This window comes from Thalassophryne amazonica, chromosome 8 (genome assembly GCF_902500255.1).
Source record: "Thalassophryne amazonica chromosome 8, fThaAma1.1, whole genome shotgun sequence".
In the NCBI taxonomy this organism is placed as follows: Eukaryota; Metazoa; Chordata; class Actinopteri; order Batrachoidiformes; family Batrachoididae; genus Thalassophryne; species Thalassophryne amazonica.
In genome coordinates this window covers 56592980-56613186 of record NC_047110.1, presented here as the reverse complement: position 1 = coordinate 56613186, position 20207 = coordinate 56592980, and the positions used below count along the sequence as shown (strand labels likewise).

At 41.9% G+C, this 20207-nt stretch overlaps 1 protein-coding gene across 3 annotated transcripts in view; it reads left to right on the top strand.

The window, feature by feature from the left end:
- The window catches only part of LOC117515655 (anoctamin-5-like), a 72781-nt gene that overhangs the window by 15250 nt on the left and 37324 nt on the right, over positions 1-20207 (top strand). The window contains exons 3-4 of one of the 3 annotated variants that reach the window (XM_034176315.1): positions 1431-1568; positions 12305-12412. In XM_034176315.1, the coding sequence (XP_034032206.1) occupies positions 1431-1568; positions 12305-12412 (246 nt within the window). Of the gene's footprint in view, positions 1-1430; positions 1569-9807; positions 9987-12304; positions 12413-20207 lie in introns of those variants that run through there. The other 2 variants (XM_034176317.1, XM_034176316.1) reach the window with 2 other exon arrangements.

Here is a 20207-nt window from a genome sequence, read left to right as displayed (position 1 = left end):
CAGGTACTGGGAATCTTATTAAAGTTGAGGGTCACATGGATTCCAGTCAATATCAGCAGATTCTTCAAAACAGTGTTCATGAATCAGTGACAAAGCTGAAGTTGCACTGGGGCTGGATCTTTCAACAAGACAACAACCCTAAACACTGCTCAAAATCTACTAAGACATTCATGCAGAGGAACAAGTACAATGTTCTGGAATGGCCATCTCAGTCCCCAGACCTGAATATTACTGAAAATCTGTGGTGTGATTTTAAGCAAAACCTGAGATGTTTTGTACAGAAGAATGGTCTGAAATACCTTTAACCAGAATCCAGACTCTCATTGGAAGCTATAGGAATCATTTAGAGGCTGTTATTTTTGCAAAAGGAGGATCTAGTAAATATTGGATGTTTTTTTTTTTTTTTTCTTTTGGGGTGCCCAAATTTATACCCCTGCCTAATTTTGTTTAAAGAAATATTGCACACTTTCTGTAAATCCTCTAAACTTAATTTCACTTCTCAGATATCACTGTGTTTGTCTGCTATATGATATTTAACTGAAATTGCTGATCCACCATGATTTATAAAGGAAAATCATGGAAATCATCAGGGGTGCCCAAACGTTTGCATACAGCTGTATCTCCTGTATGTCATCTTTGTGGAATCATGCACTGGACTAACCAATGAAGTATTCAGGCTTTAATTAATCTGAAATGGTTTGTTGCTTTCTTTATAATTCTCGATCATTCGGAAAAAAAAAATTCTTGAGAATTACATTAGGAAATTTAACAATGGTCTTTCACAGACATAAAGAAAAAAGAATGGATTTTGTTCATGTAGTTTTACAAATTGTGTGTGAAAAACCGTAACTTGTTTTAAATGCTTGAGAACTTTGTCCGTTTTATTTCCAATTGATTGATTAAAAATTGTCACAGCCATCAACTGGAAATACAGCAGGCTGAAGCCAATGCTTTGGTTTTCTTTACCTTTTAAACTTAATGCGTAGATTTACCCAAAGTATCACAAAATAATCCAAAAAACAAATGGCATTTAGTGTAAATCAAACAAAACTTTTGAAAAGTTGTCAAAAACTCATTTATACAGAAACGCAGAGTGTGACTTTTGCACAGTATTGTGCAGATGTACTAAGCTGTGAATTATTAAAAAATGCAAAACATTTCTATTCTTATATTTCTGAGAAAGCTGTGTAAACATTTTTTGTTGCTAACAGTGAAGCTTCACTTCTGACTTAGAATCAACACACTAGCAGGATGTTCTGATTTCCTACCTTCCCTCTTATCACATAATGGCTCCAGTAATTTGTCTTATTCTAAACAATAAACATCCAGCATATCTCTCTCTCTCTCTCTCTCTCTCTTTCTGCTGGATTCTGGACATGTGAGAGTCGGTGTTAATCCTAACACTCCTGTTCTTCTCCCTGTCACATAAGTCTCTGTTAATGCTCGACAAGTGTGTTGAGAACTGTGATTCGCTGAGCGCCAGCCTGGCCTCACTGGCTGCCTCTGAGCATAGCAACAGTCCAGAGCGTGGGCCTCAGACGTTAGAGCAAATCAGTGCTTTGACTGGGGTAAGACACTAGGCTGGGCTTCATCAGATGCATGCTGTTTTGTGTGTGTGTGTGCGTGCGCATCACCATCTCTCACCATCTTTTCAGTTGAACCACAGATCGTGAGCTGATCTGCCGTCATTGTTTTGGCAACTTACCTTTTGCATATCGTGGTTGTGCATGTCATCTCCTAAAATAAGCACTGCAGTTGGTGCAGATGTTGACTGTGATCCAGCCCGCCCTTGTTTATAGTGCATCTATTTATCCTTACCACCTTGTAAAGTTGGTTTTGCAGTTTTAGTGGTGTGTATCTGACATGTTGTTTGGCTGTCCTTCATTGTTCATTCGGTTCTTCCACAGTTCTGGAGAAAGCGGGCACTGTTCCTGAAGTTTCGTTCCAGGGTATGGCATGGTAAAACAGGCTTGTGATGTGGCACATCTTCATGCATACTGTGTGCTTGCCTGCCTGTCAGCCATTTTTTTTTTTTTTTTTGCTCCAGACGAAATGTGCTCAGTGTGGAGTTTAAACCAGCATTGCACATTCAGAGGATGCAGCGTGGGCAGAGTTTAAAATCAATAACATCTCAGATCAAGCCTGGCTGAAGCTTGCAGAGAGCATGCTTTCTCTCTGTGTTAAGTAGTGGGAACGTGCTGGCATGGTCTGTTGTGACGCTGAGAGTTCATCACAAATGGAAAAAGATCTTTCAAGCTGCTTTTTTTTTCTCACCTGTGATAATGGTTTGCTTCACTGAGGAAAAAACATCAAGCTGGTGTAACCTTGTAATTAGATGGTGTGCACACACACATGCATTTATGTGTGTGAATGTAGTGTAATTATGACTTTGCTCACTGGATTTGGACTGTAGTTAATCATATACAGTTATTCATTTGAACTTGAAATTTATATCTTTCTTAAGTAGGGTGTAAATCCGTGTAATGAAAAGTAGAGGTGTTCCCTTTTAAGAGGCAGTTTTTTAAGAATCAGGCAGTGCATAACATATGACCATCTCAAATTTGTCTGATTTATTTATTTTTTTGGGTGGATGGTCTACAGGTTGATAGAAAAATTCTAAGTCCCTAGAGCAATTTTTTTATTCGGGCCTCCAGAAGGGTCTATTTCTTGAGGGCCGCAATTGGATTTCTTAAAAAATTAGGTTTTGTAGTTTAAATATCTCAATGCTCCAGTGACTGCCCAGATTCATTTTTATTGGTGTCAGTCTGTGATGGGAGGAGTCCCAGAAAATTGCAAAATTTTGGCGGGTAGTCGAGGGCGCCACTTTAGCAAAAAGTAGGATTTTGCAGCACTCCCTGTAGGCAGCACCCTTGACTACTCTCCGAAATTTTGCAATTTTCTGGAACTTTCACTGATTGACACCAATGAAAATTAAGCCGTGCAGTCACTGGTGCATTTCAACTTCAAAACCTAATGTTTTAAGAAGTCCAATTTTGGCCCTCAAGAAATTGACCCTTCTGGAGGCCGTAGGAACAAACAAACAAACAAACAAAAATTTACAGACATAAAATTTTTGGATTTTTCTACCTACCAGTAGACCTTCCACAAAAAATAAAATTTCAGGCTAATCTGAGGGGTTGTGTATCACCCTCGAATAGTATTCTGCCTGAATGTTAAAGTTTTGCTTAAAAAAGGCTGCAGTAAGCTTAACATGTTTCATTAATCTAGTTCAGTCCACCTACAGCCTATGATTTCGCCCAATGTAATATATTGCATCAGAGAGTTGTAAGGCATGTCTATAAATTGACCCTCTAATCAGGAATCATAAATTGATGGTGTAGCCCTCTTCTTGCAAGATGTCGGAATGTGCAGTACTGAGTTTCCTGTTTCAGTGCAGTTTGCAAAGTTTCAACTGTGTAACAGGGTTGTTATTTTGCAGAATTTCTTTGTCTGACATGGAGCTTGATATCCAAGTTTCTGTTGTACAAATCTCTATTCTGGAAGACTCCCATTTTAGCTCTGTGGAAAAGCAACTTTGAGCGTTTCTTCCTTTGAAAAGCAAGAAAGCCACACAGAGATTCAGTGGGCACTGCTTAAATTTATACAGCATAGGCCAGTTTAGATGTTGCTGAATGTCAAATGTGATCTGCTCAGTTTCAGAAAATGCTGCAGCCCAGGAACAAAATGGATTTTTAAGTAATTTAAGGACTATGCCCCACACACATGCACACACTAAAATTAGTAGCATGCTATTCTTACACTGTGTTCCACATGTGCCCTCCTTAATTATGACAAAAGACATGTTTAAAGACCCAGTAGTTATGGGTTAGGTTGTAAATGTATAGATCTCTACAGCCTGTACCAGTTTTGCTCAGGAGGGCAGGTCTCAACAGATGAGTGATGTCGTCGCATACATAATCTGTCATTAAAGCTAAGTATAGGGTTTCTGCAGGACATCCCAGCTGAAGAAACAACCCACCCTGCTACCAGCATAGTCACACCTACTGTCAGACTGTAAGAGGTAATGCAGAAAGATTGTTAGCTAAAACAAATAATTTGGGACCATTAGGAAGCAAATTGATATCGTTATAAATGTATATTCCAAACCCCTGTATTTATATAATGCCAAATAATAACCCAATTCACCCCAGAGTGCCATTCACGAGTAAGGTCTGGACCATACTGATACCGTTAGCAGCCACATTGGTGACAGTAGTAAAGGGACTCCCTGAGTGTTTTTCCTTAGATTCTTAAATTAATATCTAAAGGCTACAGTCAGTGCAGGGTCTGTACATTCACAATGTTGTTAAAGGAAGAAACCTCAAGCAGACCATACTCTGCGAGATGACTGTCTGCTATCACCATTCACGAGACAGAACAAAAGGCACAACACAATATTTAACATGACATGCAGTAACATAATAGACACTCTGTTGTGGCAACCAGGAACTGGAGACAGATGCAGGTTATGGTGGGGAAAAATCAACAGTAACCATTTACTGAGCAAATATGCAAATGGTGCAGACAGAGTGGAGACCAGGAAGGTGGAGCCACATGTGGACGGGTTCCAGGTGTACACAGCCAGGTGGTGGCGGCTGCGGACTGTGAAAGAGAAGACAAAATTTAAAGTGACTGAGTAGGCAAATACACCAGGGAGATACTAGAAAAGATTTAGGATTGGAACAACACATGAGGTCAGGTTACCACTTTCAGGGATGGAAAGATCTGACGGCGTCCTCCAGTTCAGCCCAGGCTTAAATAAGACGCCGCTAATTGACGTAGGTGTGATGCAGCCACAGGTGTAGTTGATCAACTACGCTGCCAGGAAGATACAGAAGGGAGGTGGAGATGAGCAACAGCTCCAGACTGGTTCCTCTGATCTCAACACTCTTTTCTGCTTAAAATCTCAGCTGCACTCTTTTACTCCAAAAATCATCTCTGAGTACGTGTGCGCACACACACTCCATATACATTCAGTGTCAGTTGTAAATTTCTCTTTTTTTCCTCTTTTAACACACATTCCCCACACACTGCAAAAAATATGTGTTGGTCTTACCAAAAATGTGACAGACATGACTGATACACGAAGCAACAAAAATGTAGTATGGAAATCTGGCCTAAGTATTTGCAGTAGCAGGATAGTTGAATAGACAACAATAAGATGTAGAACAGAGTCCCAGAGAAATACTGCAATATTGAGTTAGTGTGTATACTGATGCAAAGTTAAGGTGCCCTGACACTTGCACAACTTTGATCTGCACGACTCTGCCGTGCACGAGAGTAAACTCGTCTCAAACTCGTAAACTGTGCACGGCTTTGTGCATGTGCACAAAGAAATTTTTGAATTGTTCAAAATCTTCATCATGCATTAATGATGTGAACTTTAAGTGAACATGGCGCAAACAAGTCAAAAACACTGTGTGAGTGCGAGTGATTGCGTCAGCGCACCGCATCAGAGTGCAGCTTGTCTGAACAATTACGAGATGTTAAATCTATGATAAACATACTTTTACAGCTGCACACAAGAAGGAATGAACATGCAATTGTTTTACCAAGCTATTACAATATAAGCATGACAAATATTACCTTTTTAGACTGTTTCACATGCATTCTCCACCTCATTAAGCGCATGCTTGCGACAGATACAGAAAAGCTGTAGCTGGAGCGATCCGCTGTGATTTCGGAAGCAATTAGAGGTGTTTTCAACAACCAACTCTTGACAGAAAATGATTAATCCGCTATGAACAATTATTTTATATACACAGCGAACAATGCGTGGCATCCAGTGGAACAAAGCACAGTGTCCAGCTGGGAACACAGCGGGTGGGATCGTCACAACGATGTGCGTGCAAGTGCACAGATCAAAGTCATGCAAGTGTCAGGGCACCTTTACAGTCATTGGGATGAGAAATTTCCCGGAGCCCGTTCTCAACAGTTTGACCTTTTGTGCAAATATTTGCTCATTTCGAAATGGATGCCTGCAACACGTTTCCAAAAAATTGGGGCGGGGCAACAAAAGACTGGGAAAGTTGATGAATGCTCAAAGAACACCTAATTGGAAACAGGTGAGTGTCATCATTGGGTATAAAAGGAGCATCCCCAAAGGTCTCAGCCATTCACAAGCAAAGATGGGGAGGATCACCACTTGGTGAACAACTGCATGAAAAAATAGTCCAGGTTAAGAACAATGTTTCTCAACATTCAATTGCAAGGAATTTAGGGATTCCATCATCTACAGACCATAATATAATCAGAAGAATCAGAGAATCTGGAGAACTTTCTACACGTAAGCAGCAAGGCCGAAAGCCAATACTGAATGCCGATGATCTTTGATCCCTCAGGCGGCACTGCATTAAAAACCGACATCATTGTGTAAAGGATCTTACCGTGTGAGTTCAGGAACACTTCAGAAAACCATTGTCAGTTAGCACAGTTCGTCGCTACATCTACAAGTGCAAGTTAAAACTCTGCCATGCAAAGCGAAAGCCATACATCAACAACATCCAGAAACGCCGCCCCATTCTCTAGGCCCGAGCTCAATTGAAATGGACAGATGCAAAGTGGAAAAGTGTGCTGTGGTCTGATGAGTCCATGTTTCAGATTGTTTTTGAAAATCATGGACGTTGTGTTCTCCAGATAAGAGGAAAAACAACATCCAGATTGTTACCAACGCAAAGTTCAAAAGCCAGCATCTGTGACGGTATGGGGGTGTGTTAGTGCCCACGGCATGGGCAACTTACACATCTGTGATGGCACCAACAATTCTGAAAGGTACATCCAGGTTTTGGAGCAACAAATGCTGCCATCCAAGCAAACGTCTTTTTCACGGACATCCCTGCTTATTTCAGCAAGACAATGCCAAGCCACATTCTGCACGTGTTACAGCAGCGTGGCTTCGTTGTAAAAGAGTTCAGGTACTAGACTGGCCTGCCTGCAGTCCAGACCTGTTGCCCATTGAAAATGTGTGGCGCATTATGAAGCGCAAAATACGACAACGGAGACCCTGGACTGTTGAAAAACTGAAGTGGTACATCAAGCAAGAATGGGAAAGAATTCCAACTACAAAGCTTCAGCAATTAGTGTCCTCGGTTCCCAAAAGGTTATTGAATGTTGTTAGAAGGAAAGGTGATGTAACACAGTGATAAACATACCACTGTCCAGCTTTTTTGAAATGTGTTGCAGACATCCATTTCAAAATGAGCAAATATTTGCACAAAAACAATAAGATGTATCAGTTTGAACATTAAATATCTTGTATTTGTGGCGTATTCAATTGAATATAGGTTGAAGAGGATTTGCAAGTCATTGTATTCTGTTTTTATTTACATTTTTCACAATGTCCCAACTTCATTGGAATTGTGGTTGGAAGAGAACCAGGAATTTGCTCTATACTAGGCGGACATCTTCTGTGTCACAAGAACTTATCATGGATACACCTGCGATAGACTGGCAACCTGTGTCCAGAGTGTAGCCTGCCTCTCTCCCCAAGAGTGCTGGGATTGGCTCCAGCCACCTGTGAACCTTAATTGGAGTAAGCAGGTGTACTAAATGAATGAATGAATCATGGCTGCGCTTTAATGAATCATCCAGTAGGCACCATTGTTCAGCTCATCTTACTTTTGATACAGACTCTGGAACAACATCAAAATGGATAATTTACAGTAACAATGAAAAATATTGGCACCATACCCAGCCAGATGTTCTGTCCATTCTTTAATTATGGTTTTATTTTCTCTCTTTGTTTTGTATTTTGTACAATATTTGCCCATATAATGGTCATCATGTTTCTTGGTTGCTAGCTTAAACTGGCAGCTGATGGTGGCATAATGGCAGGCACCGGTGGGTGGAGCAAACACTGTACGCCATAAGTTTACATAATTCTTCCTCGTCCATTAACTATCCAGCAAGTGGTAGACACATATATGGGATATTTTGATTGATCTGGTGCATGAAATTCCCACCAACTATTTCATCATATAAATTAGTTACTACTACTAATTTCACACTGATAGCTGATTTAACCCTCTGGGGCCGATGCCGTCGTATACGACAGCTAAGACCAAGCTTTACTAAATTATAAATAACTTTTTAAGGATATGAGATAGAAACTTACTTTTTTTTTTTTTGCTGAAAAGTTAACTCCGCGGACCTTCGAGCCAGCCACCGGCCATCTTTGTACTCCGCATAGAAGCTGTGTGATGACGTGCGCAATGTGAGTGTCCAATCGGAATTGGTTCACCATCACATGGTTTTCCAAAATCGAATCGTAGGGCAGATTCACCTCACATTAAAAGCCAAAGATCATGTTACTCGTTGGCCCGTTTGAATAGCCCCCTGGGTGCTCCAATGAGTACATACTATTGGGCTCCAAATGCGCCCTGCGCCATTATGCACAGTGATCACTGAAAGCAGACAGAGAGCCTCTGATGACAATCTCACGTGCTCAAACAAAAAGTGTGTAACTATCAAGATTGCTCCACGAGTTTGCATGTGAATGTTACTGAATAACTCTGTTGCTTTTACCATGAAGACAAAAAAACGCAAAGACCATTTTGTATATATCGTTCAAAATGTGCATTTGTGTTTATTGTTTGAACCTTTTTGTTGTACAGTCTTTCACATAAGACCTCAGATTACCTTTGTAAAGCATCAAAACAGTTGTTTATTATAGTTTGCTGTGTGTTTTGAATATATGTGTGTGTAAAATTATTTTCCATTTTACTTTATCCTTCCTTATTTTTGATTGTAAACCTTTATTACACTTATAAAACAAAACAAAAGCATATATTATGAAAGCACAGGTTGTCCTGAAAAAGAGAGACATAAAACTTGATTGTGGGATGCAGGGAGAGCTGTTAACAGCAATAATAAAACATTTGTCAGGCGAGTGAACTGTCCAAAAAATGCCCTCGGACCCCAGAGGGTTAACACTGTTCGGAGTGGGAGCACGTATCCCCACTGCAGTCTATTTACTCTGCAAACGTTCCTGTGTAAATAAAGTTCCAAAGGTGCTTTTTATTATAGTGTGTTATCCTTCTCTGGCATCCTTGTAATTTGTTTTGACAATGTTGAGTTTCTTGTCATTGTGTTTATTTATCCTTGCTTGTGATGGGGTGGAAAACATGGGGCAAGGCATTCCCATACTGTGATCTAGATGGAATTTTTCGAGTAATTTATACTCCAATACTTTATAATTCAGTGCTGACATAACTTGCGTCAGACTGCAATAAATATACTTGAGCCTACATGTGGAAAAACAGACTGAGGATTGACATACTATCAACATTATAAAAAGTGGGTTCTTATTCTGAAATTGAAATGGTATTTAAAAACTTCACTGATTGTGGCAAGACTGCTTGTAATAAATTGCCTTTGACATCAATTGTGTAGCACGTCTGAAAAATGTCTTGTGCATTTCATTGAGTCAGTACCTTTTGTACTTTGTGCTCATACGTGTAGGCTGATTTTTCAGTTTAATTGATTGGTTTCAGATAATGAGTGTCCCTGTTGTTGAGTTGAAGATTGGATATCACTGTTGAGGTTGTGTATCATGATACCAGATTTCTTCATATGGTCATTCAGCTGTTTTGTTTGACTGGTTTCTAGTCTGAAATTTGAGCAAAGGGGTTGCTGCATGCTTTTGTCTCTTTTCCCAAAGTGTCTTGTTGAGATGTACTCTGCCTTAATTTCGTTACATTAGTCAGATAGCTGGCCACAGTCATCCTAATCCATATGCTGATGTCATCTCTGGAGCCGTCTTTCCTTGCCTTCTCTCTCTCCCGGTCTATTTCCTGTATGTCTGAGAGAGTGAGGGCTCTTTCTAGGAGGTGAATGAACTGGATGTAGCCTTCTTTAGCTGGGAGATCAGTGAAATAAGCAGTGTGTGTTCAGTGCTGGACTACTTCCTGGAGAAAGGCATTTTGTTCCATCAAGCAGCCGGCCTTTTCACTGATGCGTCATAGCCATAAAGGTTGTGGGACATGGAGGTAAAGTGCTCTTCTTCTCCTCCCTTCCCCTGCAGAGTGGAAGGACAGGATAAAACTACAGTGCAGTAGGGGTAATTTTTGCAGAGTGCTGGTGAGTCTGAGGTTGTAGTTTTTGATCATTCTCTGCAGTCCTGTGCTGGTAGCTGCTGTAGCGGTGGCCAGGAGTGGCAGGAGGACGTTGTACTTGGTTATTTTTAGCTGTCTGAGCAGTTGAAGCAGCACACAGAGCAGACAGCATTCCTGTGGAGTTTGTTTCCTTTCAACCCTGTAGCTGCTGCAGAGACCATCACTGCATGACCACCATTAAAAACACGTGTCACTGATGTCTAATGCAGAGGGTTTCTACCAACAGTCTAGATGTGCACAGGCAAAGAAAAGACAATACAGCTAGATGGTTGACACAAATGTCATATGGATAATAATACCTATGATTTCATAGTTCTCAACATACCTATCTGGCTTTTCCTTTGAAAGATCCTAGATGGTGTGTAAAAAAGATTTGTTTCTAATAACTTATTATATTAGTAATAAATGAAGGGAAAATTTCCACAAAGTCTGAATATGTCTCTGTGTGTCCTCCAGTGATACAGACTGCTGGTTTTTCCACTCTCCTGCATTAACTTTCTTGGCGTTTTCTCATTCTGACAAAAAAAAAAAGAACTAAAAACTGTGTGATACCTTTTTAGTTCTAGCACATCGTTTCCCATTGGCACGATATTTGTGACTACAACAGGACCAAAACCAAGGAGCATCTACATTATAGTCTTCATTTTCTTCAGCGTTGTCTTCTGACTGCTGCCATTAGGGGTCGCCACAGCAGATCAGCCATTTCTAACTCACCATGTCCTCTGTATCTTTTTCTGTCACATCAACCACCTGCATGTCCCCACTCAGCACATCCATAAACCTCCTCTTTGGCCTCCCTCTTCTCCTCCTGCCTCCATCCTCAATGTCCTTCTCACTATGTACTCTGGGTCCTTCCTCTGCACCTGTCAAAACCATCTGTCTCGCCTCTCTGACTTTGTCTCCAAACTGTCCTTCCTTAGCCTTCCCTGTGATATGTTCACTCCTAATACTGTCCATCATCATCACTCTCAAAGAAAATTGCAGCATTTTCAGCTCTGCCACCTCCAGTTTTGCCTGTCTTTTTGTTAGCACCACCATCTGTAAGTTGTACAAGATCAGTGATGCCGGTAACGCATTACTCTAATCTGACCGCTTTTTTCAGTAACAAGTAATCTAACGCATTAATCTTTTCAAATCAGTAATCAGATTAAAGTTACTTCTCCAAGTCACTGTGCATTACTATTATTTTTGTATTGTGGGTCGATCGCAACAGCCCATGGGCAGGCAGAGGTCACAGTTCGACTGATCTGCCCACTTCACCCACAAAGTGTTTCATGCTGCGAGCTTTTCATCTGTTTTGTGCAGGGCAGCTCCAAGTTGAAAGAATAGTTGTTGTCTCTCAAAGCATGGCAACAACTGCACTACAAAGACATTTTTATGCTTTTTTCTTCTTGCTTTTTCTTCTTTTTCTTTTTCAATCTGTGTGTTTCCTCGCTAAAAACAGCCGATCCGCACGCATTAACAAATGCCTGTTTTTTCCACCCAAAGGAGCACCCAAAGTCATTTTCTGAGGATAATATGACCTTAAACACTGAAAAATGTAAAGAAAATTTCCCACCTGTCAATATGGTTGTGGTTTTTCCATAAATACACATTGTCAATTCTTCCTGCTCAGACGGCCATCCAGGGACTCCAATTAAGCTGTAGAAACATCTCAAGGATGATCAGTGGAAACAGGATGCACCTGAGCTCAATTTTAAGCTTCATGGCAAAGGTTGTGAATACTTATGTACATATGATTTCTTAGTATTTATTTAGTTTGTTATAACTTCGCAAAAATCTAAAAAAACAAAACAACAAAAACACATTTTCCAGTACTGTGCGTAGAATTTTGGAGGAAAAAACTAATTTAATCGATTTTTGGAATAAGGCTGTAACAATAAAAAATGTGGAGAAAGTGCAGCGCTGTATCTGTCCACATTTTTGAGATATCCTGCAAAAAATCAAGCAGCTCTTTGGTGCGGATATCAAATTAGGACTGAACTTTGACAAACTGTTAAAAGATTTCAATTTTATAGTTGAGCATGGGTAATGATTACTTTCTATCAGCTGATTGACTAACTCTTTCAGCCTACTGTAGTTTGTACTGGAATGAAAAATAATCCTTTTGTTATTTCAGACATTTTATCAATGACGTGATATACTGATGTGTTCGGTTAAAATATTATGATCCCTGTTCTGTCTTATTATAGGTTGACAAACAGCAGCAGAGTAAAGACTCTGTGTTCTTCCGAGATGGAGTGCGAAGGATTGATTTTGTTCTCTCGTATGTTGACGATAAGGATGGTGAGAGGAAACAGGTAAGATAATTGCGGTGTGTGTGTGTGTGGTTAATTTCCAAGTCCAGGTTCATGTTTTTAATTTCATGATGTACTGTATCTTTTTACTTCAGGTTCACAGCCCCATCTATGTAAATAGTATATCCATGTCATTGTTCTGTTCAAATATCACATAAAAGAGCTACACACTGTACTAATAACTCCAAGCAGTTTTAATGATTTCATGTTTTGATCTCATAGACGTCGTCATCAGCCATTGACAAATCAGCATTACAAAATGGAACAAATAATGTCTAAACACAGACAAATTCGTCACCCAGGTGCCTGTGATCTGTTTGACCGAGAGTCAATTGGGTTATAAGGCAGAACTTATCAAATCAGAGCTGATCCCACAAGGTAGACAGACCTGTTCCTCTATGGAACAGGCAGAGAACCCCCAAAAACTGCCAGAATAATAATAAAAAGAATAAGAATAGAATAATAAGAATAAACAAAAACCTGTTTCACCACACATCAATGTGAGGTTTAGGGTTTTAGTGACCATCTGATAATACACCGGGATTACGTTGTGCACTTCCGTGACCGGTCTCAAAGTATACGGCACTCGTAACAAACAGCTACGTACGAGGTCAATCCAAAAAGTATCTGACCTTTTTATTGTTTGCAAAAACCATATGGATTTGAATCACGTGTGATTGCATCAACCAAGCTTGAACCTTTGTGCGCATGCGTGAGTTTTTTCACGCCTGTCGGTTGCGTCATTCGCCAGTGAGCAGTGGTCCACCCCTCTCGTCGGATTTTTATTGCTAATAAATCTGAACGATTTGGAGCTTTGCTGCCTCAAATTTTTCCAGAAACTGTGAGAGACCTCCAGCTGGACACCATTCGGAAAATTTAGATGGCTTTCAGCGACGATTTTATGGGGATTACACAGATTAAGGAGTGCTCCAGCCGGTTTAAAGACCGCCCACAGCGTCTGAGAGCGCGGTGCGCTCCGAGCGCCGATCGACAAGCTCAAACCCCGCTCAAACAAACAGATCATTTCCAACGTGAAGGCTTTGTTGATCCGGGACGTCGTCTAACTTTCACAAAAAAGGCATAAGGCATGCACATCAGCACTTTTTTGGCACATTCTACTGTTACAGGAGTTTTTTTCATGGAAAGAGAAGCGGAGGATTGCGCCACCATGCCGCTCATGGCGCGGGACAAAACCACCTCCATGTTGGTCTCACAGGACGGCTTTCAGGTGGCTTTCAGGCGGCTTCCGTTTGCTTTTCAGTTGTGTGAGTATCCGAGAAATTGTGCATGAGCTGGACATGCCTCAACATGTCCTGTGAGGCTTCATCACGGCGGTGCTTTGCGCCATGCGGCAATGTGCCGAAAAAGTGCTGATGTCCACGTCTTCCGCAATTCCTGTGCTAGTCAGACAACATACCGGATCAAGACAGCGTCCAGTTTAGAAATGAACGGCACATTCCACTGTTACAGGAGTTTTTGTTATGGAAAGAGAAGCGGAGGAACTCCGCATGTCGTGGCAGAGCCGCATGGCGCAAAGCAACGCCGTGATGAAGCCTCACGGGACATGTTGGGGCATGTCCAGCTCATGCACAATTTCTCGGATACTCACATGACTGAAAAGCAACCAGAAGCCGTCTGAGCCACCTGAAAGCCGTCCTGTGAGACCAACACGGAGGTGGTTTTGTCCCGCGCCATGAGCGGCATGGTGGCGCAATCCTCCGCTTCTCTTTCCATGAAAAAAAAACTCCTGTAACAGTAGAATGTGCCGAAAAAGTACTGATGTCCATGCCTTCTGCCTTTTTTGTGAAAGTTAGACGACATCCCGGATCAACAAAGCCTTCACGTTGGAAATGATCTGGTTGTTTCAGCGGGGTTTGAGTCTGTTGCTCGGAGCGCGCCGTGCTCTCAGACGCTGAGGGCGGTCTTTAGACCGGCTGGAGCACTCCTTAATCTGTGTAATCCCCATACAATCATCGCTGAAAGCCATCTAAATTTTCCGAATGGTGTCCACCTGGAGGTCTCTCACAGTTTCTGGAAAAATTTGATGCAGCAAAGCTCCAAATCGTTCAGGCATTTATTTGCAATAAAAATCCGACGTGAGAGGTGGACCAGTGCTCACTCAAAGCCTGCTCACAGGCGAATGACACAACCGACAGGCGTGAAAAAACTCACGCATGTGCACGAAGATTCAAGCTTGGCTGATGCAATCACACGTGATTCAAATCCATATGGTTTTTGCAAAAAATAAAAAGGTACGATACTTTTTGGACAGACCTCGTAGACTGATGAAAATAAAGTAGAAAAAGTTTTAGGCTTATCTGGCTGTGATTGGAGAAATTGTGCATAGTGTATGTTTTGCATTTTGTATCCCCAGTTGTACAGCTTCATGATGAAATAGTATAGAGGAGGATTTTCTTTCACCAAGACATCAATAAAATCAAAATCAATAAAGCCCTCCTCTGTGCCACTTCAACCTAAAACTTCTGGGTTGTCTGGGTGTGTTGGTGGCTTTCCTCACTCTTCTCCTTCTTGCATGGTCACTCAGTTTTTGAGAACTGTCTACTCCACACAGATTTAACATAGAGTGCCATACTGTTTGTATTTCTTCATAACTGATGTAAATAAAGTTCAAGACATATTCAGTGACTTGGAAATGTTCATGTATCCATCCCCTGACTTGTCTGAAGAATACTGGCAATTAAACTGATTATTTACAGGTATTATACCAAAGAGGCTGATTACTTATGCAATCCATCATCTTGGCTTTTATATTTTTAATTAATTTACATCAAGTTGTAGAGATTTGCTTTCAGTTTGAGGCTAATGCTGCGTTCACACCAGGCGCGACCAGACGCCACAAATTTCGCGCCACCATCGCCCAGTGAGTCGCTCTGCTTTCGCTGCGAAAATTCACCTCAGTGCATCATGAAATAGGAGGAGCTTCCATTCCGCTCGCCGGCTCCAGTTGTCAGTCAAGTTAACATGACGGACCTTGATCACATGGAGCGAGTTGTTATGGAAAGCTAACAAACGTCATGAGATGTTCCCAATTCGGGGAGTATCATTATTTGCTGCAGGAGCTGCGTCTGGATGATGGCCTGACAGGGTTTTTCTCTATATTGTCAATATATGTATTATCAAATATTAATGTCTTCACTTTGATGTACTCTGTAATCATGTCTTTGATTCTGTTCTCTATTTTTCATATATACGTATATGCATGTGTGAAGGTTCATGTACCATTATTCCTTTAAATAATTACTTAGTGTCAAAAGCAATCATATACACTGAACGGTTCAAGTGATCATTAAGACTGTCAAACGAGAAAAGTGGGCAGATGATCTTTGACCATTCAGTGTGCAGATTGTTTTGCCAGAATGTCAGACTGGTTGGCTAGGGTCATGTTTGGTTAATCGCAGATGTGTACTTTTGATTAATGGTTCAGCCTTGAAGAAGAGCATTGTAACTGGAACACGGTTCAAGGGCTGGACATTGTTATGGAAAGCTTCGGAGACTGAGGGCTCAAAAGCCATAACAGTTTTCATATCAATGTGAGTCCAGACTTTGTGTCTTTCCATTGTTTTGTGATATTGTCACTCCTATATGCTGTATGTAACGATATTCAATAAAAAGCAGAGGCAAATGGGCGGGACCTTTAGGACAGACGACAGTTCTTTCTGAAGGAGCTTCTCGTTGGTCCTCTCCTGTACAGGACAAAGAAATTCAGAGTCTCTTGCGTGATCATTTCTGTGTGTAAACAGTTGTTCTTTTCAGGTCCAACTCTGAACAACTCTGACACGGCCGTTTTCAGCGGTCCTTCTGCCTCTGCAGGACCCAGTTTGAGGACTTCCTGTCCCATTCACGCGCGCACAAGTAAACAATTACTAAAAAAAAAAAACTCTGCTGCCCCTGCTGTGGTGCTGCTCCTCGCTCTTCCCCCAAAAACTCTGTCATAATTGTGTTTAGAAACCAGTCACCATTTGCTTTATTATACATCTGTGTAGTTAATAAATAAAATAATCTTCACAGACTATTCGCTCGCGCGCGCACCTGAGGGAAAAAAAACGCTGCTCCTCCTGCTGCGGGACTGCTGCTCCCTCTTCCCCCAAACTCTGTCATAATTTTGAAATAAAGGACAAAAAGGACGTAAGTCCTGCTCACAGGCCGGCTAGCAGAGACAGGACATGTTCACATCCAACTCAGTCAAACTCCAGACATCTCCACGTCACTACATATCCAGTCCCTGATTGGTCATCGCGGCGCAACAAGACGAAAAAGTTCAGATTTTTCAACTTGGGGAGGAGGGCAACGCGGCGTGACGCAGTGCAATATCGCGCCACAAATGTGCCAGTCGCTCAAAATCGCTTCACTCGCGTCGCTTCATTTGCGTCCATCGCGACGTGCTGGGTGGCTTGGCGCAACAATGTCTCCTTCCATAAGGACTACATGGCAACCTGTCGCTGCTGTCGCTCGTGTCGCGCCCGGTGTGAACGCGGCTTAAGGAAGATAATTTTAGAAATTTTTATATTGAGAAGCCTGATTTACTTTTTGTATTTGAAATACCAAACAAATTAAAATGCATGAAATACCAAGGGGCTGAATACTTTTGTAAGTCACTGTGTGTATGTATGTATGTATGTATGTACATATATATATGTATATATGTGTGTGTATATAAGGTCTGTTAGAAAAGTATCGGACCTTTTTTATTTTTTCAAAAACCTGATGGATTTGAATCACGTGTGCTTGCATGAGCCAACCTTGAACCTTCGTGCGCATGTGTGAATTTTTTCACGGCTGTCGATTGCGTCATTTGCTGGTAAGCAGCTTTTGTGTGAGGATGGGTGCAGTCTCTCGTCGTTTTTTCTTTGCAAGGAAAATGGCGGAATAACTGGAGCAGCGCGACTGCATCAAATTTTGCCAGGAACTGGGCGAGAGCCAGGTGGAAACCATTCGGATTTTTCAGATGGCTTTCGGTGACGATGCTATGGGCATCACACAGATTAAGGAGCGGTACAACCGGCTTAAAGACATCTGCACAACAGTGGAGAGCGAGCCGCGCTCTGTTTGGCCATCAACATGCTGAAATGACCAGATCATTCCAAAGTGAACTCTGTGGTAATGTGGGGCCGTCATGTGACTATCCGAGAAATTGCGGAAGAGGTGGACATCAGCACTTTTTCGGCACATTCCACTGTGACAGAAGATTTTGCTATGAAAAGAGTTGCAGCGAAATTCGTGCCGATGGCTTGGGCATGAAGCTGATGGCGGAGCAAAAGCGCCACTGTGTTGAAGTCTCACAGGACAGAGGAAGCCTTTTCTGCATACACACTGCAAACAGTCGCTTGAGGTATGCTACAGCACATTTGGCAAGCCAGCTTCATTTTGGAATAAGGTGCTGTGGATTGAAGAAACTAAAATTGAGTTATTTGGACATACAGTAATAAGGGGCAGTATGCATGGCTGAAAACAAACACTATATTCCAAGAAAAACGCTTGGTACCTACAGTAAAATTGGGAGTTGGTTCCATCATGTTGTGGGGCTGTGTGGCCAGTGCAGGTACTGGGAATCTTGTTAAAGTTGAGGGTCACATGGATTCCAGTCAATATCAGCAGATTCTTGAGAACAGTGTTCATGAATCAGTGACAAAGTTGATGTTGAGCCAGGGCTGGATCTTTCAAAAAGACAATGACCCTAAACACTGTTCAAAATCTACTAAGGCATTCATGCAGAGGAACAAGAACAACATTCTGGAATGGCCATCTCAGTCCCCAGACCTGAATAGTATTGAAAATCTGTGGTGTGATTTTAAGCAAGCTCAGAAACCAACAAACCTGAGATGTTTTGTATGGAAGAATTGTCCAAAATGCCTTCAGCCAGAATTCAGACTCTCATTGGCAGCTAGAGGAACTGTTTAGAGGCTGTTATTTCTGCAAAAGGAGGATCTACTAAATATTGATTTATTTTTTTCTGTTGGGGTGCCCAAATTTATGCACCTGCCTAATTTTGTTTAAAGAATTAATGCACACTTTCTGTAAATATAAACTTCATTTCACTTCTCAAATATCAGTTTGTCTGCTATATGATATATATTTAACTGAAACTGCTTATCCAAACAACCAATGATTTATAAAGCAAAATCATGGAACTCACCAGGGGTACCCAAACTTTTACAAACTGTTTATAAATAGCACAAATCACTGAAATAGAACCATTTATCATGAAAACTACCAGTGATGGGTACAGCTAACCTAAAAGTTAGTTTTGATAACTGAAAAATGAGCAGTTATTGACTATATTAGCAATTGGACATATAATGGTGGCAGTAGAAAATCAAAACAACAATCAAAACTAATGTTGTTGTTGTTGTCGTCCATTCGGCTGCTTTCGTTTCGTGTTCAGGGTCGCCACAGCGGATACAGCAGGATCCGCATTGGTAGTTGACACACGTTTTACACCGGATGCCCTTCCTGACACAACTCCAGTTTTACCTGGAGAAACATACACAGCCGCTGGTGTTCCAAAGAGGTCTCCCATCCAAGTACTAACCAGGTCCCGCATTGCTTAGCTTAAATTTCAAAATTCTTTTTCATGGTGCGTTTACACATAGGCAAGACGCGTTACAAATGTCATATTTGCGTCATTCTTGGCACATTCCTGACATTCTTAACATGACTTAGTGCATCTGAATAGGTTTCTTAATAATGTGTGTTGGTGTGTGATGTTCGTGATTTTCGTGGAGCATGTTTTTGGCTGTCAAAAAATCTTCCACGAATGTCACGCACCACCCTAATTTTGCCTCATGTCGCAAAGGTCGCAACTGAGCGTGTTGATCCGTCCTGATTAGTGATGATCCTTAAGCCCAGGTTACACATAGACGGTTTTGTCCGCGGGTAGTACGTAGACCGAAGTTCGCGGTAGTTCTGGCTGTTTTCGCGGTGGAAAGGGGCGGAGCATTTTGCCGGTGTTTTGAGCGCCGTACTAGCTGTAAATACGCGGATAAAACGCCGCTAAATCCGCCGAATAAAGAGGAGTTTTGACACCGTAGCATCCGGCACACGTCCTTTACAATCGCAGGTTAAGATGCGCGTGAGAACGGCGGTGTTCTGCTGCCGCCGATAATGCCCTGTGTACCGCTGGATTTATCCAGGCAAATCCTGCGTTACTCCAGGAACTTTTGCTTATAGGCACCGCCCCCAGAGTATAATAGGCTGAAGCAGCTGTCAGTGCAGGGGGAGGGAGTGACAGGGAGCTCATCTCTCAGCCTTTTCTTTTTTCTCCTTTTTTCCCTCCTCAACATGTTGCTCGTCTGCACCACAGGACTACCCTATGCTTCTGAACCAGACTTCTTGGTAAGTCCTTGCCGCTGCCAGTTTTATTTTAGGAGGTATACTGGAGCTTCTCTGCAAAAATATCTGGAGCTGGCTGCGAGTGAGACCTGCATGCAGCGCGCTAGCGTTTTTATACTGACCACCGCCTATCGGCCGTTTGGAACGCTGTTAACCGGGAGGTGGCGTTTAGAACAGCGTACTGTCCGCTAGCACCGCCATTTTGTCTGCCTCTGTCGCCGGTTAAAACGCCTTTGAGGACGCCGGTGTGGGCTCTATCGTCGTTTTACACGCCGTTGGTTAGGGATACAATGCCGGCCGCCAATTACGGCGGTGTAAACTGCGGGACTACAGGAAGGGGCGGGAATGACACGGCAATTAAAAAGTAGCAAACGCCGTTGTTTGCGTTGCCTCCGTCGTCAGGCCACTTCTCCGGGAGCGCTCCCAGAATTATTCGACATGTTGAATA